The 25878-nt window shown below is 45.4% G+C and overlaps 1 protein-coding gene across 2 annotated transcripts in view; it reads left to right on the forward strand.

Moving 5' to 3' along the window:
* Positions 1 to 25878, forward strand: part of AXIN1 (axin 1) — a 76653-nt gene that overhangs the window by 16337 nt on the left and 34438 nt on the right. For both annotated transcript variants that reach the window (XM_055805734.1, XM_055805733.1), the window contains exon 3: positions 25526 to 25666. In XM_055805734.1, the coding sequence (XP_055661709.1) occupies positions 25526 to 25666 (141 nt within the window). The remainder of the gene's footprint in view (positions 1 to 25525; positions 25667 to 25878) is intronic.

The raw sequence follows: 25878 nt of genomic DNA on the forward strand, positions 1-25878 counted from the left end.
AGAAATTCTTGTGCTCATATAGTTGAAGTAATGGCACTAACAGCTGGACGGGTGTCCAGGAGACCAGGAGCCATCACTGCAAAGAATTGTGAATTGCAATATGAGAGCCCTGCTCTGAGGTAGAAGTGCAGTTACAGCAACCCAAGCCCCATGAGCAAGGAAAAGCATTTCCCCCCTACCCCCACCCCCCAAAAATATGCATGAAAAGTGAGGAATGAAATTTCTATACTACAACAGCCATCTACAATAGGGCATGTCCTTGACCATCTCTCCTCCTCTGCTCCTCTAGGAGTGCTTTAAAGTCTCCTGTCTAAAAGGTTAAGCTTCAAAAAATGACAAAGGTATGTTTCCTTTCCTCTCAGTCATTTAATGATTTTTAATTTGCTGTTTGATCCTGGTTCTCATGCATTGACTGCATGGGAGCTGTGGCACTGGGCTGCAAATAAAGTGGGTGACTTCCTTTAAAAACTATTGAGCTTAACCCAAATTATGCAGTATTAAAATTGAGCATATTTTTCAAATAACAGCAATAGAAGGAATGGATTTTTTTTGTTGGTTTTAGATTTGGTATGCATGTTATGATCCTCCCATTTTCTAAGTATCTGATCTCAAATCTGTTCACCTGGTGGTGAATTTCTCTTAGCAGCGTGGTGACCAGAGGCCTTGCATCTCACCTCTGAAGCCAGCGAAGGTGGGAATGGGCAATGCACTATTTTTAGAAATCAGCAGTGATACATTCCAGGAACTCCTGCAGTATTTTTCAGAACCCAGTTTGAAGGTTTTAAGCACAGATAGGGAAATATGTCATCTGTGTAAATTGCCCTAAATTACCTGCAATTTGTTGGGAGTTGCCATTTCTAAGTGCTTGTTGCAACTCTAGATATTTGAGGAAGCTTTTGATTATCCTGAGCTTGTAAAATGTAATTGGCTATTTCTTAATTGTTGTCCTCTGTGAAGTATAATTACCTGTAATGTAGAGCTTTTCATCTGTCAATGCCGCAAACAGGAAATCAAGACTGTCTGATTGAGGTAGGTTTGGGGACTCCACCATGACTTGTAATTGCATCAGGTGAATTGTTTGTACTGGGACTGGTCTTCTGTAAAGTCCTGTAAAGTCTCCAAAGGACTCAGAAACCTTAAATATTGTGCTTGTGTACTGTTGTGCAGAACTCTGGCTTCTGCTTTCCTAAAACACTCTTCAGACAGCTACCATCTTCTTAGCAAGGTAGTGGCATCTCTTTATTCTGACGTATTGCATGAAGTTTCGGGAGGAATATGCTGAATTGGAATTAATTGCTTAAATGCAGTTAATCAGAAGATGTGGAGGCTGACGTTCATGAGCACCATAGAGAAGTCAGTTAATTAAACCTTAGCAGCCTGAAGGAAGCAGATAGATACAGAGAATCCCAGTTCTCATTGGTGTGTGATAGTACCTGGATGTAGAGCAGAGGGAGAGTTGGGCCGTACTGAACCTGGATCTGCTGCAGACTAAAAGCATGTCATATCCCAGTCTGGTGGTCCTTGTGTCCCATTTGCTGCTGCTGCTCTGTTGCCCTTGACCCAACCATGCTGGCATTCCTGTAGGACCAGGGCATGTCTGGGATGCTGGGATGACTTGGTTGGGGGATATGTTGCATGCCCAAGGTCTACCTGTAAACGTGTGTCTCTCCTGGTCCATGTCATGCTCACTCATGGTAAAGCTTTCATTGTCGTGGTCTTTCCGAGCTGCATCTGTCCTTGGTGGCACATTAAACATTATTACTTAATTGAACATTACTGGGAAATTCTTCGTTGTAGTTGTGGGTGGTTGTCGTTTTTTTACAGGAGCAATAGGAGTGTCAAGCTGGATACGTTCACCCCTACATCGTGTTCACCCCTGCTTCATCTCCAGCGGGCTTGGCTGTGCTGAGCTCAAGTGCAGCTGTGGGGAGCGGCGGAGGAAGGTGTAGCATAGATTGATGCACACAGTCTGGGGTTTTACCTTCGGTGTAAGGGGGTGAAGAGGCGTAAAGGGAAAACGAAAAGCCCTGTCACTGTGCACTGCAGCCCTGGGAAATGCAGTGCTGAGGCAGGCTGGTTTATGAATGGCTCTGCTCCCATACCTGGGGATTTCCAGGACTTTTGTTACATGTTTTTTCCTTACATGCAGTCTGTAGGTTTAAATACCCTCCTCATTGTGCCTTTAGAGCATGTCTTAGAAGCAAGAGCTGCTTGAGAGTGTCCTCCAGGAGCTCCTGGCCAATGCTGCCACCCGAAAGCAGCAGCTTCCTTTGGAGAAACCTCCTAAAAACAAAACCTTAAAATAAAAACACTGTAAAAACACTGGTTTTGCTAAACTAACTCTCCACAAACATCAAATTATTTAGTTTTATTTTTGCTCTTTTGATGGAGAACCGGTGCTGAACAGTTCTCAGGGAAAGCAGTGAGTCAGCTCACCCAACAGTGACTCTATTGATAGATGGAAGGAGTGGCGCTGAAGTCTGTCTAGTCATTGTTGGTGCTTGGCTGGAGCGCCGGGGGCTCCAAGGGCAGGCTCAAACACCTCTCGCCAGCTTTGGGAGATCAAACGCAATGAGTCAGGCTGCAGAAAATCATGATAGGGCCCAAATTAATTAATTTTTTGTTTGGTTGGGTTTTAAACCCTGTTTTGGAGTGGGAAGAGGAGGACACACACATGTCAGGGGTGGGGGTGTGTGACACGCTAGCTCATGTGTCATTGCAAGTTGACTTTTTGTGTGCCTCCCAAGCTGCTGTAGTGGAAACTCTGCCTAGTCCCTGCTCTGCTCTGGCAGGATGGATCTGTCAACTTTCTCCTCTCTTGATAGCCTCTCATTTCTCACCTTTCTGTGTGAGGACACGAGGCAGAGCTGGAGAACATACACTTAGCACCGACACCCAACTCTTAAGGTATCCCATTATCTGGCTATTTTTCAATTAAAAATGCAGACAAGCCAGAAAACATTTCAAGAGGAGCTGTAATTATTCCATTTTTTGTTAATTTTGATCAAGGTGGGAGAGGCAGGAGCTGCTCAGATGGCAGGATGTGCAGCTGTGCTGCAGACCTACCAGCATCTTTCTCCTCGATTTTCCTGTCTCCTTTTCCAAAGGCATGGCTTGCTGTCAAAGGTGGGAAACCACATCCGTGAAGCCCACAGCTTCCAGCAGAGCTTTGCCTGTAAACCAACCTTAAAGGTCACGGGCATGAAGGACCATTATCCTATTAATGTGCCTGTTCTTCATGTCAGCACCGGTATCCCATGCCATGCCTTGGGTTGGTACTGTCCCCTGGGCAAGAGAGGGTTACAATGAGCACCGAAGGCCTCAAACGTCACTTTGGTCTATTAAATGCAAGTGCCACACACTTTGATACCTCAGGCCATGCTGCCCCGAGCTTTCTTCAGGTGTTCTGAACATGCCGGTGTTCACCTCCCATAGCACCAGGAGCAGGCCAATTTTCAGCATAACGCACAATCTCAACTATTTTATTGCTTAATTTAGGCCATAAAGTCCCTTTGATGTGTTGTGTAATGCAACGTTCATTCTGAAAAAGTGGGTGGAGTAGCTTTATGGTATTATAAAAATAAATAAAATGCCTGGCAGGATTTTGAAACCACATGGTCATTCCTCCTCTCTCCGCAGATAAGTTGATTGTTGAGAGAGAAATCTTGCTTAATATCTAACTTTGGGTGATTTATTTCTCCAGAGTCCTTTCATCTCCAGTATGTATTGGGTTATCTGTGACTTCTAATCTGATTGTTTTAAGCATGATCAAAGAAACCAAGAGAATGCGCTTTATTTTCCCACTGTATGAACAGAATGCTGTTTGTACAGTGCATTACATCACCTGTTCCTGCTGCTCCTGAGTCCTGCACCAAATGGCTGTGGTATAAATAGAAAACAGAATGGACTTGTAGGGGGTGATGAAATTTGTTCCACTTGCCGAGTAAAACAGAGTTAACTCAACGAATGCTTTCTTCACACCCAGCTCTACCTCGGCACACAACAACACGGGCTGAAAATGTTTGAAATAACTCGCTCGTGTGGGGTATCGAGCTGGCATTTGGCAGTGTTGAGGAGTTGTGCTGAAAATCTGCAGGAGATGACGGGCAGGGAGACTGCCGTCGTTGAAATTGCTGGGATTCTTTCCAGGCTGTGCAAAGAAAGAGTTTGGCCTTGCGATGTGTCGGCATCGTGGTGGTGTTCTGGCTGCAGTGGTCCACGGGCAGGGTCTGTGGGGAGAGGTGGTCACCGTCCTTGCCTCAGCTTGGTGCTGCAGGATCCCTGCACACATGGAGGACTTCTCCATCCCAAACAAACCCCTCCATCAAAAGCAGCTTGGTTTTGGAAGGTCTGGAGGAGATAGACCACCAAGACCCACCTGGATGTTGCTCCAGGATGCAAACTGCATTTCCGGGGTGTAAGTGCTGAGGAGTGGTTCTGCTTCATGGTGGAAGCCAAGGAGGTGTCTCTAAAGATGGGCCCGAGAGCTGCATTTCTCTGCTTTATCCTAAAAATCCCAAATTCAAGAAAGGATATTTTTTTTCTGACACATCTTAATGCTTCGCCACCACATAACCTCAGCGGTTCATGGAGGACGACTGTCCTTTCTGCAGCTTTGCCACGTCTACCCCTGCTAACCTCTACTGGCCACTTTGGGGGCACTGAGCAGCATTTTCACTCCAATTATCTAATAGATTAATGTATTTAACTTGGAACATTTGTTCTCAGCCTGTGTTTGACTTTCAGTTTTGTGCTTCTCTTGCAGAGCAGGAGAGTAATCTGAGGGCCTGAAAGCTTGCTTGCTAGCTTTTCCAAACTGTAGCAGTTGGCCTTAAAAAGCCCAAAAGAATTAAATTAAAAAAAAAAAAATATCCTCTCTTCTTACTGACCTCTCCTTGACACACCTACAGGCCCTCATGAAAATCCCACCCTGGGTAAATAAAACCTCCGCGTTTTTATTCAGAGAACTGCCATGCACCAAAGGGTCAGGGAAAATCATTTGGGAGATAAGTGGTGGTTTTATCTTAAGCAATTAGTCCTTAATGTTGGAGGTTTTTTTTAATTTTCTAATTGGCTTGCAAGTTGTTCTTGTGCAGCATGTGGTCGCTGTAGGAATACTAAACTTGCAAAAATGGCTAAAACTTATCTCCCCCATGCCATCCTGCCACTGCCACCCCAGTCACTGGGAAGCAGAAAGCCACTGGCATTTCTGAAGTGCCATTCCAGCAGGATGAGCTTATGGCCGCTATCTTCCCCACCAGCCTCCGGGTAGTGTTCATCTGATACTTGTAAAGATTTTGCCCATCTATCATTAAGCTGCTGGTGTTTTTTTCTGTCTGTAGTCCCCAGGTTGAAGGAGCAGGAAGGAAGCAGGGAGAGGACTGAAGCATGGAGATTCCCGTTCAGATGCTGTCACAGTGTGGGTTAGGGTTGGGATCTGCATGGCTTTGTCAGTGCTGACTGCTCAGGCATGGCTGGGTCTCCTTGCTGCAGCCATCACCCTGTGTGATGGGGAATTGCCTTTCTTGGAGCAAACTGAGCCACTCTGCAATTTCTTTGCGGTGAAAATGAGTTTTGCCTTCTCCCTTGAAAGCTGTGCAGCACCAACATGGGATTGACTAAATCTTTCATGGTTTCCCTGCAGGGCGCTGAGCAGCAGGAACAACCATGCAGTTACCTGGCCCTGGCCTACCCACAGGCCTGGCGCTGCTAGCCAAGGTGGCGATGCCCAGCTCGCTCTCCAGGGACTCGCTGGCAGCAGTGCATTGCTGGTCTCAAGGTCATATTGCAAAGGTTGCCATAGCGAAAACACTTCTCATTTATTGGTTGCACAGCAGTGGTGTTTGGAGGCCCCTATTCACTCAGCTGTGTGTAGGGGAAATGTTATGATTTGCCTTAGGACAGGGATTTTCCAGCTTTCAAGGCAGCTTCTTCTTTACTGGCGCCTCAGTTTCCTTTTGGCATGGTTTGATGGTGAGCAGGGATGTCATCTGCAGCGCCTGGGAAGCTCTTATGTCTCTGAGCCCTTGGAGAAAGGGACTGAATTCTGGGATGCAGTCTGATGAAATGATGAGCTGAGCTCACCTTATGGCCATTTTATTGCTGCTGTTGCAAGTCTTAGAGGTGTCAGGTTGGACTCTGCCAGTTAATAGACACAGACCAGCACTGAAACAAACTGCGTCTGCTTGAATTCACCAGTTGGGATGTTAGGGTTTAGTCTGTATAGTGCTCCTTCCCCTACAGAAATCAGTATTTCACTGTGATATGCTAGGAGTTGGGGTTTTTTTTCCCCCAACTGTCTTATGCAAAAGCACTTAACCAGTCACTTCAAAAGGATCCAGAGGTGTGAATTACAGCTGATGTAATTAATTTGTGTTTGTGGGCCTGGCCCCCTGCAGTCTAGGTGGCGGGTTGGGCTGGCAGTTAAGAAGAACAAAAGTCTAATCTTGGAGAAGATTAAGAATTCTTTGACAAAGGTTAAGCCAGGGCGCTGCTGCCTTATCATTTGTACTGGTGTCCTGTGGTAAATCTGTAACTCAAGCCATGAACAGTAGGCAGGCTGTTCCTCACGCTGGCTTTAAAGCAGCAGCATCTCTGCTCACCTACCTGCTTGTTTAGCAGAACGAAGTCTTAAAAATGGCTAGGCGTAAAACAAGACCGAGGCAACTCTGGATCCTAAAGTCACTGCAGGGGTGCCCGTTGCAAGGACATTAAGAGCCGGAGCCTGCTGTGTGACTTTTGAAGTCAGTCCTTCCCAAGCCCATCTCCACGCTGTCCCCTGTCTCTTCTGCTCATCTATTCTCATCCCTCCCACCCTGGGGTGAGTGAGCAGCATAAATACTGTGCATCGACGGGGTGCTGCGAGGAGAGCTGGAGATGAAACGGGGCGGGAGGCAGACAGACCAGCAGGCAGCTCGGACGGGGGGAAGCCAGCCTTGCCTTTCCTGCAGGCTGCCTTGGCGTGCTGAGCCCCAGCCTGGCTGCAGCAGGATTTAGTCCCAGCGCACTTCCAGCCAGCATGCCATGGCAAGCTTCCCCAAGCAGCAGTTTCCACTTTTCCTCTTTCGTGTCTATTGTTTTGTTATTTGGAGAACTAGAATCCATGATCGAATTTGAAACGTGGTTAGCATTAGCCTCTGATGCAATGGGTTGTTAGTTTTTTGTTTCAGATTGGTCTGAGCCTGAGCATATCTTCCTTTGGACAACTTGAGGGGGTCCCCAGCTCTCCTGTGACCTACACGCTCAGGCAGCAAGGCAGCGTTGTGTTCAGTGCTGGAAGACTGTCCTGTTTAGTCTCAGCAGAGCTGCAGAGTGCTGGCTTGGGCTAAGTTGGGCAAATAGTCGCTTGATCACAAGTGAATTTCCAAAAGGGGGAGGCTGGCTGAGTGCTAATGGTTTAGATTTAGTCATTTAATGAACAGCATCAGGAATAGGTTACGTTCTTGATTATTTTGATTTTAATCTAATGTGTTAATATGGTGAGGCTCTTCAGATGAAAATATATTTCCAAGTTGCTTTAAGTATTTGCTAGCATAGTAAGTTGAAGACATATGTGAAAGAAAGGGCCATCTGATGAACTGCTATTGTTCTCTTAATTCAATCCACCCCATTTTGGCCACTCTGCGTGAATGGCTTTGTGTTTGCTAATAAAATCATGCTATGTTCCCTGCAACACATGTTCTGCATGTCCCAGCTAGTCAGCAGCAGTAAAACCTTATTTTGCAGGTTTGTAGTGTTACCTTCTCAACTGTGGCTCCTTTTAGGACAGCAGTACTTCTGGGGTTGACATTGGCATGCCTGAGCACACAGGGGTGGCTTTAAGAGCTGCCATAACCCCATGTTCCTGGCACATCTTCCTCCTTCCCTTGGTACCTTGGGCTCTTTCCTCCTGCATGGCTTGTCAGTGAGCGTGTGTACCTCCTCACCTAAAGAACGCTGTATTAGCACATTGACTGTTGGAAGAGAAATAGAAATGTGTTCCTTTCTGCATCTTCTGCCTTCTCACCAAAATGTTTGGACGGGCCTGAGTTGCTTCTCAGGCTGGCTCAGGGAGGGTCCAAGAGTGGCTGTGGGCTCCACAGCCTTTTTATCTACTGGGCTTTGGAGACCCAAAGAGGTTGCGGGAAGAGCTCTGCTGTTGCACGAGCCCAGGAGAGCTGCAACCAGCCTGACAGTTTCTTCGGGCAGTCCCTAAGACAGGGGGGCAGAAAGCATCCTTCTGCCTTACCACAGCATCTCAGAGCGGGCTGCTTTAACAGTTGGCTGGCAGTGGTCCTCCAGGAGCCATGTCCAAGCTGAGGGGGGTGGGGAATCAGTATGCATAGCAGTTGCTCCCTTTCCTTGGCACATTGTTTTTTCAGGGCTGTAGGGTGGAGGGGATTAGACCAAGTTCTTAGGGGAGGAGAATAGCCAGCAGGGGACGGCTGGTCATTTTTGTTCCTTTTGTGGCACAATCAATCTCTCCCTTACTACTAGTAGGGGCTCATGAGCCTTTGTGATGTTTATTAGGCTGAAAGATTTGGAGACCTCTGGTCTAGGTAGCTCTCCAACTGAGAAGGGGAATTCAGGCACTTGTGATAGTGTGGCCAAAGAAATTACAATAAATATTTGGGAGATTTTAGTGTTTGGCATTTGTCAAGAATGGTTTAGTAGAACTAAATCTTTAGTGCAAAGGATGGAAGTCCAGCTGAAATGACAAAGATGTGCCTGGGTTGGCGTTGGCACATCTTCCACACTTCAGGGATTAGAAGGAATTGTGTAATAGCAGCATAATGATCTGCAGAATTGGCTCATTTAAACTTCAGCTGCTTTTGTTTAAGAGAAGGACTTAAAATCTGAAACTGGGTCAAAATCTTTTCTTGCTCTAGAACTAAAAGTTCCACACGTTTCAGACTTGCATTTGACGAGACCTCTTTCTTATTGCTGTTCATCCAGCCCTCCTGGGCTGAATTTCAGCCAGGCAGGTGACCTTGGCCTGCTAGTTCTGGTCACTTGAGAAAGTGGCATTGATCACAATCAGAAGAGGTTTTCTGGGTTCTGATGATCACCAGCAGATCCTCTCCTGCCGATGGAATCACAGTGCTTGGTCCTCTTTAGGACTGATGGAAACATCTCCTCTCTTAAGACTAGCAGTTGAGCAGGCACTGTTCTGGGGGTATATTCAGTCTTCTGGATTCTAACTACATTTTCAGTGAAGGTCAGTGTCAGAGTTTTATCACTTCGTGAACTTGCCCTAAATTACCAGGGAGGCAGAATTCTTCCTCAGCAATGACGTTCTTCCCAAAACTGAAGCCCGAGTCTTTGTGAGCAGTGTCCTGAGAGCAGTTGTGGCCCTGTATGTCCTCTGCTTCACAGCAGAGAATAAAATCCCTAAAAGGTTCTTTGGATGCAACCTCATTTCCAACAGTAAGTTAAGATTCTTCCCGATCCCAGGGGCACCCACTCACAGACATGCACAGCCTCCTGATCTCCTGGGGCTGGCCCCAGTCAAGGAATTTTGCAGATATTTCTTTGTCCCAACCTGTTCCCTAACTTTTCCCAGAGAATACACCCTAGGGGGGGAGATTTGCAAGGTTAGTGTCTGGAAATAGCTGCTTGGGAAAGCCCTCTTCCTTGCTGCTGGAGAAAGCAGCCTGATTAATTATTGTGATTGCTTGTCTGGACTGGGGTAGGCTTCCAGGGGTGAGGCTGAGAGCAGTTGTAAAGTTGAAGATTTGGAGGTCAGAAATTACGGCCCTTCGACAAGCAATCCCACCAGGCAGTCAGCCTGCTGGCTGCAGGCAAGTAACGAAGTGATCCTGCACATGGAGGATCTCCGTAAGTCACCAACAGTGGAATTCATAAGTTGATTTATAATTCACTTAAAGCTGCGCAAGAAATGCATGTCTGCAGCATACATAGACATCTGTTACCATCTTGAGCAGAGATGATCCCATTGAGCAGTTGCTGTCTTAGCAACATGCACGTGCAAAACAGAAGAGTCTTTGCTCCCTTGCTCATGGTGTGAATTTTACATCATACTGTGGCTATACACATAGTCCAGAAAGATCAGTCCTAGAATAAGAACCACTGGCAAATACTGTTCTGTCTTCCCTGGATGTGACAAGGTACCAGCAGCAAAAGTCGGCAGCCAAGTCTCTCTGCTGTCGCGTTGTGTCATGCAAGAGTCTCACAGCTGCAGATGCAAATGTGCAGGCTCAAACATCGGTGTCACAAGCTCCTGCATGTTTTGATGAATTCATCTACAGTTTTCACACACAGATTTGGGGATGGGTGCTTTCATCAACTTCACGATCAAAATGTGTGCCAAGGATATTATGACTCATGCTACAGGCTTGCTTGTAGTTTCTGGGGGGGTACAGTGTTAAAATATCGCTCATTTACTATATAGGCGGAGCTGGCAGCAATGGCTGTAGTCATGGTTGCCTAACATTTCCCATTATATAAAACTTTGTTGTAGTTGCTCGTATCTTTATCAGACTGTGTTGTTTGGTATTCTTCCACGCTGAGATTCTGCCTAGGGCTGAATTATTTTGGCAAATTTTAGCGAAAACAGAGGGAGAGGAAATTACATTGTTTTGCTCATGTCAGAGTCTTACAATTTACTTTTCATTGATAACCTTCCAGATTTCCTACTTTGAAGCAGGCGTGTATCGTTTGTCAAGTGGGTTGCTGGAGGTGGAAGGGGTGCTGGCAGCTTGAACATACCTTTTGCGGTCCATGTGAGAACCCGTCCAATTTGATTAAATCATAAGCTTGTGACAATTGCATGAACTCTTTAGTAGATGGTTTAAAATTTTGGCAGCCAGAGTATCTGAAAAGTGTATTTGCTATCACAATGCTCATGGCTAAGACTTCAAAGACTGGAAACTGCAGTTCCTGTTGCTGCTGATGATGATTATGGAGTCTTCAACACTCATCATTAGGTGAGCCAGCTCTCTTCTCACATCCTCCAGAAAGGCACTCAGCACAAAAAAAGCTTTTTGGGCAGTGACAAGGAGGAGGTGAGCAGGTGATGTTGGGAGCTAAAAAGACATGAGGCTGTACAGGGTATTGAAACTGGAAAGGGGTTTTCTGATGCTTCCTGGAGTTTTCAGGTGCTGTCGCTGGTGCTGCCTGTGCAGCCTTAGTTTAAAGTACACAGGACTGACTGACTTTCTCATCTCAGCCATGTTTGATAACAGGGTAAAATTCCCTTTTGTGTAAGTGAATGGCAGGGTAGAGGAGAGAAACCCTGTTTGCCTCCAAGGGGGCAGGCTGTGAGCTGACCCTGACTGTGTGATTGAACCCATATAGCTGAACAGGTGAGGGGCTGGGGGTGTTTGCCCCGTGTAGACATGGGGTGGTGTGTGAGTCTAATGCATGGTGTATCACATGGCATTTCATCATTTTCTCTGCTCCTGTAGCTACTTGTTGATGTGTGATCACAGACTTTTTTCTTTAGGCCTCTTGCTTGTTCATTGCATGGGATGGCTAGTGCCAGAGGAACTGACAGAGCAGGTAGGAAGGAAAGTGCACAGGGCACTTCCATTACCTCTTGCATCATTAAAAGACCTTGCCGCGGAAGAGGCAGAAGATGCAAATGGAAAAATACAGGTGCTTCAGTGCTGGTTTCTGCCAGAGACATCCTGTAAGACAGCTCTTCTCCCTGGGAGAGAGTCATCGTACATACTAGCTTTCTTTGTGCAACTTGAGGACCCAGATCAGACTTGCTGATGTGCTGAGCGTGCATCAAGGCAGAATTCTTACAAAAATGCTGAGTGTTAGTCCCAGAGTGTTTCAAACTGAGCATCCACATTTGAGAAAATTCTGACAATTTCAGCATTGCAGTTGGCTTTTTGTACATAAGAGGATAATAGCTTCTCCTTCCTCCAGAAAAGCAGCACAAATAAATATGAGATTCACTTGTGAGAATTGCCATAGAAGAGTCTCCAACAAAGTGAATAATGCTGCATTCAGCATGAGGTGTGGGAGATGTAGAAGTACAAAGAGGGGAAAAAGAAGGATATCAGTGCATTTATCCTGTGCCCTGAGTAGATGAAATTCTGCAGAGAGTAGTGCAAGATCAGTCGCAGGTAGTGCGATACATGGGCACAGACTTTTTTTTTTAAACTGTAGGTTGCTTTTCCCTCCTGTCTTAAGGAGAAACCATCTAAAGCAATGAGGCATTTTTGTATTACCTACTTGGCCAATGAAAACCTGTAAGTATAGTATGGCACATATGCATTCTCTAACAGATGGTAAGTTTGTGTCACACAGATGGGCTCCAGTGTTTCACAGCTCTTGTGCTCCAGGCCCTATGCAGAAAACAGCCTTTTCCTTCATCTTCAGGATTTCAATTTTAATTACGGCAGCTGGGATGATTGCAGCATGTGGCAGTGGGAGCCATGGTGCTCTGCTCTGGGCTCCGCTTGCTACAGAAGAGAACAGTAGCAGCAACACATCATGTCAACTGGAGGTGATTTGGGGCCCATCCACTGCCATCCAAAATGCAGAATTAATTTCGGTCTCAGCACTAGGGCTCCCAAAATACGGCTTTTGCAATGGGCCCATGCTGACTTAGGTGTCTGGGAAGGTGTCAGCTGGAGCATTTGAGGCGATTGTAAAATCTCCCTGTAGGTTTTTTGCTGAGATCTGGCCACAACCTCGTCATTATTCAGAGTCTCTCTGCACCTCCCGGTTTTTGCTGATTATCACAGTGTCTTTGGGGCCTCCCTCCCCTCTTGAATTTGGTTGGGTGTCAGCAAATACCTTGTACTCAGAAATTCTGGAGGGGGTAAAAAGAGATGAACAGAAACACAGGGAGTTTGATCACCTGGCCTTCTGTCTTTAAGAAACTGAGGTTAAAAAAACCACGGCTGTCTTTTATCTGTTTTAGCTAATTTATTTAGAACAAAAAGCACATTGCTTGCATTGTCACTTATTTTTCCTAAATGGAACCATCAACTGGTTTTAATTGTATAAAGATATGTAGGAACAGAATGAGAGTTCAAACAGCTCTTTTACAGCACTTTAAATGGACATGGTACTTCATATATATCCCCTCAATAATGCATACCAGATGAAAAGATACTGTGGAATTTGTGTAATGAAGGTAAAAGCCCATATCTCTGCGTGTTCTAATGGACGAGAACCAAAACAGAAAAATTATATAAGGCAAAAATAATAAACCCCAGCACAGTTCTTGAAGTCAAATTTCACTAGCTGTAAAGTGCACCGAGAAGAAACACGCACAGGACTTCCCTGAGCATTGGCCAAACAGGGTGACAGGACGGACTGCATATGTAAGCCTCCCAACAGCTGCCCTAACACTCTTGTGCTACAGTTAAAGGTGTTTCATCTTACCTCTGGTGTGGAGTTTAGCAGCTGGACCTTCTGGTACTGCAGTGTCCCAGGAGCTACCTTGTGAGCTCCTGTGCAATTTGTCTGTGAGCAACTTTTCTTTGTTTTCCCCTTCCCTGCCTCCTTCAGCTGTTTTTCGCTACTTTTTAATATCCATTTAAATGAGGTGAACTGGTTCTTGCACCTTGAACTATTTGGTAAATACCTCTGGACATGTTGTCACCTTCATGAGCAGAACATGCCCAGTGGGGTCCTTCTAGGTACGGTCAAGGTATATGCAGTAAACGGGCATTGCTAACCAAGCTGCACTGGCCGCCTTGGGATGCTGATCTCCACCTTTCTCACCGCTGAATTCCTCGCTCTCGGTTTGCCAGTCAGCCACCGAATTTAGATCTGTAAAAATTTAGATTTGTAAAAATACAGCCGCAAGAAGTGTGATACTGAATCCACTGATTCCATTCATTATTTTTAAATGTGACTCTGTGTGACCTCCGTGCAGCTATTCATGGTTTGGCTTCCAGGTCTGGCTGGAGGTGCAGGGTTCAGTGACTGTCCCAAAACTAGGACTGGGAAAGAAGACTTCATTCTGCACCATCTAAGGAAAAGTTACTTTAGTTGTTATTTAAAAGGAAGGCTGTCTGTAGCATCTTCACAAAACTAACTTCCCTCTGTACGTGTATTTTCTGGGGACAGCAGCGAAGTTATTTGCTGTTAGTCTGCAAAAATCTTAAAGGAGGAAAAAAAAATATACCTCTAGAGAAGGAGAGGTCCTTTTGAACAGCATGTGGACACAGTTTCTGTGTGGTTCATTTCTTCTGGTTGTTGTTATTACAGTTCTTCTGGGGTTTTGTCATTGCTGTCAACCTCTAATGGACCTTGTCAGAAGGATAGCATGATTCAGTCCACCCTCATCTTGCCCCAGCCACTGCATTATATTGGCCAGGTCAGTTTGAGCTGAGAAGGGAACGTCAGATTACAAGCTCCGGTCAGAGATGAGGAGCCTGAGTTTGGCTTTATACATTTGCTGTGATGCTGACATCTCTTCACAGCTGAGCAATAAATGATAGAGCAAGTTTAAAAGCTTTTTGCAGCTTGCCAGTATTTTGCTGTTGATGCAGCCTGCCGTTTGTTAACATGATCCAGTAAGTATCCTTTAATGACCCCATTTGGGGAGCTTGTGAGACTCCAGAGGACTGCTAGAGAAGCTCTGCCTCGTGGTGCTGTACTTGTGAGTGTACAGCACTCAGCTGGCAGCGTACAGCGCTGAGCAGACCTACTTATCTCTCGTGGTCACAGTCAACTGACGCTTATGAACTCCTGCTCATTATAGGTGCTGGTTGGAGGCAGAAGTCTTCGGGGGGAGTGGGGTGTGGAATCTTCTTTTCTGTCCTGATCTAATGGTCTCTTGACTTTAAACTTAAATGTGTTCCCTAGATAGAAGTAAAATTAAATAAGGCTTTGCAGGAATTTTTAATGCGAAGGTATGAAACATCTTTGTGAAGGTCTTTTGCTTGACTGAGTTGCTTTTTCATGTGCTGCCAATATCTGATTCCACTTCTTGACCTTTAATATACACTGAGAGAGAAGATTAGGATGTTTCTAATCAGCTGAATCTCCCCTCTGGGAGCACTATTAAATCCTGATTCTCAGCTTTATCTCTGCCAGGTCTTGCCAGCCCTCCGTGTTTTTGGTTTTGTTACCAGCTGAGGTCAGAGTCTGGTCCCCTCAAAGGTTCTTGTTCAGTTGGGGGAGTTTCTTGGATCCTTTCTGTAGGAGTTAAGGCACTAGTGAGCGACCTCTTCGTTTCTTGTGTGTTGGTGAGCCAGACCTTATTCAGTGAAATAAAGTGGAGGTTTGTGCACGATTAATGCTAATCTTACCCACCTCATCATTAGTAGAGCTTTGTCAAAGATCTTTGGGACCAAATCTGGGTGGGTTTGAGGTGCTAAGTCAGGTGCCTCATAGCTGTTCAAAATACTGCATCGACTGTTTTCTTCTGCCACCCACCCAAATTTGTAATTTCATTAAAATACCGAGTTTGTTGGCAATAAATTAGTAATGAGTATTGAGTTTCATGCCATTGTTTCGGTGAGGATTTAAGCAAGGCTAGCGAGTCTGTGGTCATGCGGCTCAGCTTACATTACGTGGCCCAGTGATAAAAGGAAGCAGTTTAATGTCAAAGCTGCGACTAGTTTTTGTGAAATGGAGCCCCCCTGAGTTGCGTATCTTCTCCCTTCATTTCAGCCATCAGCAACACCACTGTTGTGATTTAAGTGTCGGAAAATTTATCCCTGAAGGCAATACAGACAACAGATTGCAGTGCTGAGGTTTATGGCCTCCTGAAAAGCTTCAGTGGTCCAGGAAGAACTGAACCCCGGCGGTCTTATTTGCTCTTTGATTGCAATAGCTCTGTTCCCCAGTGTGGGCCATGTACCTGTAGACATCCCTACCCCATCGCATGTTCTTGAACACACCAGAGGCTCCGTAGGTATATAGAAAGGAAGAGCATGGTCTGGAGTCACTGGCCAAAGCTGGATGCTTTGCTCCCGTCCAAAAACTTACTCATCCTATAGGCCCTGGTCTTAAGTTACTGAGCTTGTAGAGAAATCTGCTCGTGATTTCTTTCCTGTAAGCCCTTTCTTGTTGAGCAGAAATTTTGGCAAAGAAGTGTCAAGGCACTGGAGAATCCCCAGTTCTGCCTGGTTATACCAGGCCTCCTCAGATCTTTCCTTGGAACAAGCAGGCAAGAGGAAATACTTTCCATTTCAGAGAAGCGTGTACAAACAGCGTTGCTTCAGATGGAGAAGAAAAGAGGCAGACGGAGTTACAGCACTGAATCCTGCTAGCCAAAAGCATGCTCTTGCCTTTTATTCAGTCATGCCTGGAACACAGTGTTCTTATTGTATTCCTCCTCGCCCTGCTCAGTGCCTCTCCTCAGGCTCAGGACTTGGAGATATCCCGACCACGATGCTGGTGGGTTTGGGGAAGTTAAAAAAAAAAAAACATGAAACACATCTCGGAAATGGACCCTCTCCCTTGCCTGATGTTAGGTAAACGCATTTTCTGGAAACCTGGATCCCGTTAGAAAGGTTTGCGCTGTGTGGAAAACAAAGTACTTACTCGCCTGGTTTAGTCATTAAGTAAATTTGTGGTTCGGTTCAGATGAAAAATAATGAAGAAAAGCTGTTGAAATCCCAGGATTAATTTGATAGTTTGCAGGCAGTGGTGTTTTTAAGTGGAGCTGCTGCTTTCTTTAGGTTATGAGCAGACCCAGGTATAAACCTGGGCTTCCCTTTCCTCCCTGCGCCTCAGAGGCAGGCATTTGGAAGTAATTTGTTTCGCAAAGGCCCTCAGCAGGCAAGGGGGTTGCTGTGGGCTGGAAGCTGTCGCGTGGGTGTCTGCACGGCTGGCCTGTGACTGCAAAGCTGGGAGATGCTTTCGGCTGCTTATTTCATCTGCAGAGGGAGCAGCATCCCGGGCTGCAAGGCAGGGCGGGCCGACAGGATGGATGGTCCCTCGCTTGGTGTGACGGGTTCAGAAGTAGTTTTACACCTGTGACATGATCGTTATATTGCCCCTTCTGGGAAGAACCGTTTCTTCTGCAACTCCTCTATGTCTCCCAGCTGCCCTGCCTGCCTTCCCAGGGAAGGGAAACTGGAGTAAAGGCAGAGGAGCCCACACAGAGACACCCGTAGCTCTCTGTGGGGTGTTTCCCCTCTCCACCAGCCCCAGTATACTGGGGGGAATCACCTGGGAAAGCAGAGAGCTGGGAGCTGGCATTGCTGCCTGCCGTCTGAAATGGCTACTCTATATGTTCATCCACTGAAGCGCACACATATATGTATAAATAAATATATATATAAAACACTTACTGTATTAGAACATAGATGTCATTTCAGTCTGAGCAACCCATTAGCAGAGCAGAAAGGTCTTGCATCTGAACTGAATTTTCCCCAGCTCTGTTTAAGCAGGGGGCAGAGGCTGCACTACCAGCTCTCTGTGCCTGTGTCCATGCTAGCAAGCACAGTGGCCCAGGGTGAGCCTGTTCGGAGGGTCAGGGGGCTGAGGATTTGGGTCCCGCTCGTTTTGGGGAGTGTTGCTGTGGGCTGTTCTCACCCAAAGCCTTGGGCAGCCAGAGCACACTGGAAGTGTGCTGGAAGCATGGCATTCCCATCCCAGATATGGGAACCTGAGCTCCTGGGCATGCTGCAAGGATCATGTAGACAGGCCCTGTGATTTGAAAAGATTTGTGTTTATTTTAATGCGCAGTGTGACCTCAAAGCACATTGGTGCTTCTGTTCTGACATTCCTCCTTACACATGTGATCCTGGGCAGGATCTCTCTGTTCTGGAGGTGTCAGGAGGCTTTGGTCCTCAGGGTCCAGGTCGTCTCACTACATTCGGGATGCATTTTGATGCCAGTCACATACTTAGTTATAAAGGTAACTTTTTCTGGCAACATGTGTGCATGTTCAGCACATCCCTGTGTGAGCCTAATTCTCTCCCTTCCAATAAAATATTAAAAATTATTCTGCTGTGGTATATGGTCTGACAGGCCATGCCATGGAGACAAGTGTGGCATATGGATGGGAGCAATGTCCCCTAGCAATCCAAAATGCACACAGGAGGTGCTGGGTTTGCTCTGGTTTTGTAGCTTCTTAAGTCACTACAGAGGCTTTTGAATGACTGATGGAGCCAGGCTACTGCAAAGCAGTAAGACTCTGGTTCAGTCACAATTAATGCAGCCAGATAGCCTGTATATTTTATAGAAAATGTCCCTATTTAATATCAACCTTTTATAATGGATAAGGATTGATATTAATCATGTCATCATTTTAAAAAACCCAAACCACTATGGTATGGTATAAATTCAGGCTAATATGCTGAAGGGAATCCAAGCAGATACCTATTATTGTTAGATAGGGAGCAGAATGTTCTGTAGCTTTCACTTTATTTCAGGAAGGTGATCCAAGTGTCCTGGTAATTGATGTGCAGCTGTGATGTTGCCCATATTTTCTCCTTTATTTTAACAATTTATCATGCATTAAGCTATTCAGTAAGTGAGGGGTTTGGTCTTACTCTAGAGAAGACATAAATTGTTTTTAGAAAGTATTGTGTGTCAAAATTGGGTTTTTACAGTTTTGATTTTAACTCTGTAATGAGCGGACAAAATATACATTGGGGCGGTGAATGAGCACAGCCTTGCCTCTGTTGGGAGGGAGGAGCTGGGAGGGCTGATTTGTAGATGCACGGTCAGATGAAATCTTGAGGGACTTGTTCTGCAGTTTCCTCGGAACACAGTGATTGCATCCTGCTGTCTGAAAGCCTTTCCTAAGAAGGTTAAGGTGGCGGTAGGGCAATACAGCCACAATATTGAGCCTGTCTAGTCTTTATTTGCCTCCTAAGGCAAAGAATTTCTTTCCTGTATTTCAGCTTCCTTCCTAGATTCTGACAAATTCTAAACCACTTTCTCGCCCACCTTGCTGTATCCTGTGATCTAAATTATTGGTTTCAATTAATGCATCTTCTGTACTTTAGTGCTGCCTGAGAAGCAGTATGTCCTTGGTAAATGCAAAGGAGTGAGAAATTGGAAACTCAAGACTGGTAGATCTTGGATTTAGCTTTTGTAACTGTACTTTAATACTTCACAATAATTACTGAAGCTCCCCATAAAATAATCTCTGTGTAGTCCTAAAATGGAATTGAATGCCTTGGAATAAAAGAGAAGAGCAGCCCTTATCTGTACTTTTAGTTACGTTTTTATTTATTTGCCTTCTTCCTCCAGCGTGGGAGGATGAATAAGTACAGAAGAAGATACAGATTTGCAAAGGCAAGGAGCACTAAAGAGCGTTGGTTTTTTCATCAGCTTTTAAAAGCCAGACTGTAATCATAAATTCCCTGATAGCTGGAGCATGCAGAAGTCGTTTTTAAGCCTGCAAGTGACAGGCTGCTGTTGCTTTTCAAACTTCAGATTTCATTTTTTTGTAAGACACAACTTTGATCTGGTTCCTTTGTAATGCTCTGCAGAGTGCCGGGGCTGCTGCACTCGCTGGCTGCAGGGCTGGAAGTGAACTTTCTTGGCAAGAGCCATCTGGAGACCTCAAAGAACAGATTAACTTGTCCAGAATTGATGTGATCTTTGAAGAAGCTGCCCTTGCCTAGAACACATGTGATTAGCTTGACATTGGCAGTGATAAAGATGAGATGCACAGCAGTGTCTGAGTACCCAGAGTAATTGGGAAGAGTTTTAAGTGGAGCAACCCTGATGATCTGCAATCAAATTATAAGCTTAAATCCCCAATTTTAACCTCTTGAGCAGACTTTGTATCTTTAGCGCAGGTTAAATCCAGTCAAGAGTAAAGGTTTTCAGCTTTGCATCTTCATAGATGTTTTGGTCTTGGCTCCAAGTCATACCCGTGATGATGTATTTGGGAGTGCTGTGAATACTTGGGGACATTTCTGCTAGGTTTATATGCAGTATGGTGCAACAATTGTGATGGTTGTTGGTACCATGGATTGGAAATGGAGACTTCTTTGTTCTGATGGTAGATTAATGTAATCTTGTAAATCAGATTTATTGGTGGATGCTGTTCTAATCCTTTGTTTAAAGGTGACCGTGCTGCTCGGACACTCTTGTCAGCACATGCTATTTAAATATGCTGAAGGGATTTGCTTCGGCTCGTACATCATAAGCTAACATGTGCACCTTTTTTATTTGATTGACTGGTTGTGATAATGAAATGTGCTACTGCATGAAAGATATGACAGTCACCCACTTGTTGGTAGATGTAAGTATGAGAAGTAAGAGAGCTTTGATCATGTCTGGCCAACCAGAGACACAGCGAGCTGTCATTTTGGAAGCCTTTTTTTTTTTTTTTTCCTTGGGTGGAAGTATGTAACTTTTAAACTGAAAAATTAATTTTTTCACACTGAATAAATGGGAGATGTCAAAATAATGAGCTGGAAGGATGTCTCAGGATTAGACTACATCCTCCCAATCACAAAGGCAAAATGCCCAGAGACATGAAGTAGGAGTAGTGCTTAGTGCTGGTTTCCTCCTGCAGATGTTGGTCTGTAAATAGTCGTCTTCAGAAATGCAGGACTGTAAAAATTTGAACTAAACTGTCAGAATTTGGTGTGAAAAAGCAGGGTGGGCACACAAAGACTCCGTAACTGGGTCTCGTTGAGCTGCAGCCCTGGTCTGTGGTCTCTGGGCATCATCCCTCAGCTCAGCCATGACCTACCAAAAGAGGAAAGGAGGAATTGTGTCCTGCCATGATGTTCCTTGCAGCTGTGCAGGATGGAGGGTATCACAGCTGCTCGACCTTCCATCAGCTGTGGTGAGAGAACTTGAGTTTCTGTCGAGCCCATTTTGGGGTGTCCTTCCCTGCGACTTGCCAACATCCCCATGTCTCCTGCAGCTCAGAGCTTTCTAAGGCAACTCATAAAGTGATGATCATCAGCTGCCTCATGGCTTGCTGCCTAGAAAATGGGATTTCTCCCATGTTAAAAACAGGCTGCTCACCTAAAACCATGGTGACCAAAGGTTTGGAGTATGTCACAGGAGGAAATCTTCTGGAAGCACTGTTTAGGGGGAACATAAGCAGAATGCACTGGGGTTTTGCAGTTGTCAGCTTTATGAGTCTTTATCACTTGGGTTTACTAATCTAGTGTCTCAAACAACTGCTTCCTTGATAACACAGGGGTTTGGAGGAGCCTCGCCATGCCACTGGCGAGCTGAATGTGCAGGCAGGTGGGGGACCCTTGCAAGAGGAGGACTGCCAGCCTGCTTGGGTTCTATCACAACATCAATTCTTTTGAGTAAAAATTTTCTTCCAGAAGATGTCAGTGTCATAAAAATTCAGTGCTAGAGTTGGGGAAGATGGTAACAGTGAAAACTGGTGGATCAGCTCAGCTTCCCTGTTAGACTGGGAGCTGCTCCATCCACACTGGAACTGCTGGCAGACTTGGGAAGACCATGTCTCTCAGACCTGCCAGTAGAGCATTGTGCAACTTAATCCCTCCAGTGAGAATTTAAATTCTACAGAAGTGAGTTACCTAGAGGTCTTTCATCTCCAAGGAAGTTTCCTTCTTGCCGTAGGTTTTTTTTTTCCCATGCTTGATGAAGAACATCAATGAAAGCGGTATGTAACTGTTGAGAACCGAAGGGAGTGCCGTGTGGATTTGGCTTTGCAGGCAGGATCTGTGAGATCTTCCTCCCACTGTGGGTGTTGAAGGTGATGCAATTCTGCCCCAGAGCATGCCGGCTCTGTATTTTTTGCATAGAGCAAAGAGCAGCATGTTCGGTAAAAATTTGGGACTTTGCATCTTTGATTTAAAATGGAAATAGCCATCACGTGAAGTTGTGTGAAGGAGACTGGGGATCCCGGGCTGGAAGTAAAAGGATGCCCTTAGGGAGTCACAATGCTGTGGGAACTCCAGCTCTAGGGCAAGAGGGCTGAAGAGGACCTTACCTCTATTCTCACCTATATTGAAGCTCCAAGATCAGACGGTGCTAATGTTCAAAGTGCTGTGTGCTGGTCTTGGTTGGAGGAGTGGGAAATTTGGGAATGGGATGCAGCCAAGACAACATGCAAAATAAAAATAAACTGAACAGGTAGAAGGAAGCCCTAAGGAGATGCTTGCTGGTTTTCTACAGCAGTTTTGGCCCTTGTCAGCATTACCAGAACTTAGACTGATCAGTGGAGGGCTTTATGCAAAGAAAAAGCAGCTGGTCAGGTTGACTTACTTGGGTCGCTGTGATCTCTATTATAATTGTTCCCTATGTGATTATTTTGAGGGTTGAGCAACTGAGAGCTGCAGAGGAGACATGCAGCTTTATTTCTGCAATGTGCGAAATGTTCTGTGTTCGTTTCAAAAACGTTCATTGCTCTTTCTGTCTAAAAAAATAAAATGAAATTCCAGAGGTCTACAGGAATTTTTGTGGAGTCTAACTTTAAATGCTCACCTTTCCTTTTATTGCCCTTATCAGCACATGGAGCTCGGTATGTGAGGTTTTTAGCTGACATTTCAAATCGCTCTGAGTGTGCGTGTATCCCTTTTAAAGCAGCCTCCCCTCCCAGATCAGAAGTGACCAGGTTTTTTTGTTAGACTCCATGTTCCTTTAATGTTTTCCTCCTAATAGATGTTGAAAGCGTTCTTCAGAGGCACGGCACAAAACATTCAAATAGTGATACGAGCCAGCTGAAGAGAGTTGTCAGGGAGAGGGAACATTAGGAGAAGGATTGAATACAGATGGATTCCTCAAAAGTAATGTAACCTGTTATGATTGCTTTGAAATCCTATACCCTTTCCATCTACTTATGCTTACCGAAAGTTTACATTTGCATTGATGTATTAGAGGCAGAGCTAAAATGGAAATAATCCCTGTTGTATACATGCTTAAGTGTGTAATTTTGACTAAATACAGTAGTTGTGACCAAATGCTTGCCTGCCTCCTCAGTGGGAAGCCCACAGCCACAGAGTGCTGCAAGAGAGCCTGTCCATCCGGACTCCTCCAGAGGGGCCAGGGACCACCCAGCACCCATCTGCTCACTCTTGGTTCCTTCAGCCATCTCAGTTCCATACCCAACAAACTGTTCAGATACTCTGATGATGTTCTGTCTTTGTAACAACAGATACAAAGGAGAAATCGATTGATCTGTGCTATTTATTCTGTATATCACAGTGCTTTCTTAATATACTGCTAGAATAATCTTGTCTCTTTCAGAGAGTCCCGGCAAGAAGGTCTGCTAGAAGTTGGTGCTATATTTTAATTGGGTTATCCAAAAAGCATCCTTCTCTTTGCCCGCAGGGAAGGCCTGAGTTATCCATCATTCCTGCCTCAATTTAAGAGGTTGTATCAGCCTCCATCATGCAACTGTCATATCAGATTTGACAGGAGGGTTGCACTGCACAGCTCTGCTTTAATGTTCAGAACTGACCATTACGCAAGGGGAAAACTGGTGAAGGGGGCTGCTAAGGTTTTCACTTATTATACCTTGCTTTTTACAGTGAACTTGTTCAAATTATTTCCAGTCTTAAATGTTTGCCCTAGAAAGCTGCTCTGAAATCTGATAGAATATAGAAGTAAAGTTGCTCCAGTGCACATTTACAGCAACAGACAAAAAGTTTGTGTGCTGGAAGATGTCCGTGGTGACTCACCACCACAGGGTGCCCCTAAGCATTCGTACCCAACTGACTCTGTTGCACCCAAGCATGGAGAAACTTCACAAGGCTCCCTCTTCCTCAAGCAGTTGTGAAAAACCTCAGCTGACTCAGTTTTGAATGCTCTTTGCGCCACTCTGCAACTATACTGAGCTTCATCATCCAAGGAGAAATAGCTTGGAGTTTTTGTTGGTTTGTGGCAAGCAAAATGTTAGTTTTCTTTTTGTGAGAATAGGAGGGTAATTTGTTTCTAACTGACCCCATAATGGACCTAAACCAGTATGATTTTTCTTAGTGACCAATGAACACCCATGGCCTCTTGTATTACAAGGAAAATTGGTTCTGTGTCTAGAGCAGAGGGGCAGGGTGAATAGGAGCTACACAAGCAGTGTGTTAGCTGAAGGCTACAGTCCTGTCAAATTCAGGTTTTAAAATAATTTGGTAATGTAATGCTTCTATCTTTGTAAGTGAGTACCTTACTATAGCTAAATGATTCTGAAAATCTCACCTTAAATGGGTTGTCTGCTAGTCCCAGTTCAGGTGGTGGCTGTCCTGCATTCATCCTCTGTACAAATGTGCCAAAACTGCTAACTTGTCCCTTTGCTGGTGTCTTCCTCACCTCCACTCCTTCCATCTGTGCATTTCTCATGGGTTTCCTTGTCTTATCTAAATGTAAACTCATCAGGGCAGGGACAGTTTTCTATTGTCTGTAGAACTTTGACCGCTGCAGTACAGCCAGAAAAGCTTTTCACAGCAGAACGGGGAAGCACAAATTGCAAGATGTGTCCTCCTTGGAGGTGTTTGCTCAAGGTCCATTACAAACCACATCAACTAGGTGCCAGTTACTGAGTTACTAAATAAAACCTCATGCTGATGAGCTTTGTGATCTGAATTAAAACAGGACTCTGATTTTCAGAGCTGGTAGCAGAGCTTGGAAAACCCAGGATTTCATCAACTTCAAGATATCTTGCAAATGCTGCTCTTCATGCAGAGGGGTAGGCAGAGAGAGTGGGGGATTAAAGGATGCTGTGTTGGTGTGAACATTTCAGCTTGTTCCTCCTGGCAAATTGTGAAATGACTTGCAGTGACAACAATCTGCCTGCGTGGCCTGACTGTCCTGCGGTGTACCAGAGCTGGAGGCACATTGGCAGCAGTAGCTTTGCTACGCCGGTGGCAGTCGGTGTGAAGGAGCTCTTGCCTGCTTGTTTCACAGGCTGCTTCACCGTTAATGCAGCTCTCCTCCAGAGCAAGGAACTGGCTTCCCAAGTTAGCTCACAGAGGCAGTCTCTCTTCCTGTCATTTGGTGGAAGGGAAGGAGGTTGGTCTGCTTGCACGTGTACTTGAACAACCTGTCTGCAGGACAAGGCATGTGGTTGTATACAAACTAGCCTCCATGGATCCATGAACAGATGATCCATTGGAAAAGCCGGTGTGATCAGATGGTCCTTCCTGGTGGAATTTGCAAGTGTCTGATGTACCTGCGTGTGACATTTGAGGTCAGCTTTAGATACTGCATTGTAAGCAACAGCCATTTTGTGCCTTACCTCCCTCCCTTGGCAAACATGTTGAAGAGGAATGTAAAGGCAAGCACAGAATGGGTGAGCTGTGCTACACATCCCTCACTGTTGGAAGAACAGAAGCTCATTTTGACTAAGAAAAATGCTGTTTTGTTATCTAGGTATTGTTTTTAGATGTTCTACCTTGCTCATAGAATGACAGTGTGAAGCAGTTAGCCCATGGACACCATAAATCCTGGTGGGAACTGGAATTCTTCCATATAGTCTTGTTCCCTCCCTTCTTCATCTCTTAACAGTATCATCTTCATTAATCCATGAATTCCCTTTTGCTTCCAGTTATGAGTCAAAGGGTTCATGGTTCAATCAGTGCCACTTAGTGTGGACACAGCGTATTCTGCACCCTGTCACCAATGCTGGGGCTCCATGCAGAGTCCTTCTGCCTAGTGATGCGGAGCTGGTCGTGGTTGTGTCCTTCTAATTTGACTCTCATTTTTCTTGCAGGCATGGGTCATGGAGAGAGCCTGTTAACCCTTACTATGTCAACACGGGCTACGCGTTGGCACCAGCGACCAGTGCCAACGACAGCGAGCAGCAGAGCATGTCCAGCGATGCCGATACAATGTCGCTGACAGACAGCAGCGTGTAAGTAACTCCAATCTGGTGGGACAAGAGTGTGTTTGTTGCTTTAGCAGTGGTGCTTCTGCTGCGTTCGTCTGGGGGACGCTTTGCCACAGCCGGTGTTGGGGGCAATATCTGACTAGACCAAGGTCATGATCATTCCCACTTTCTTTTCGAGTGGGGTTGTTTTGCCACTGTGCAGGCTACTTAGTCTTGGCAACATTTGCAACGTAAAA

This window comes from Falco peregrinus, chromosome 5, assembly GCF_023634155.1.
Source record: "Falco peregrinus isolate bFalPer1 chromosome 5, bFalPer1.pri, whole genome shotgun sequence".
Classification (NCBI taxonomy): Eukaryota; Metazoa; Chordata; class Aves; order Falconiformes; family Falconidae; genus Falco; species Falco peregrinus.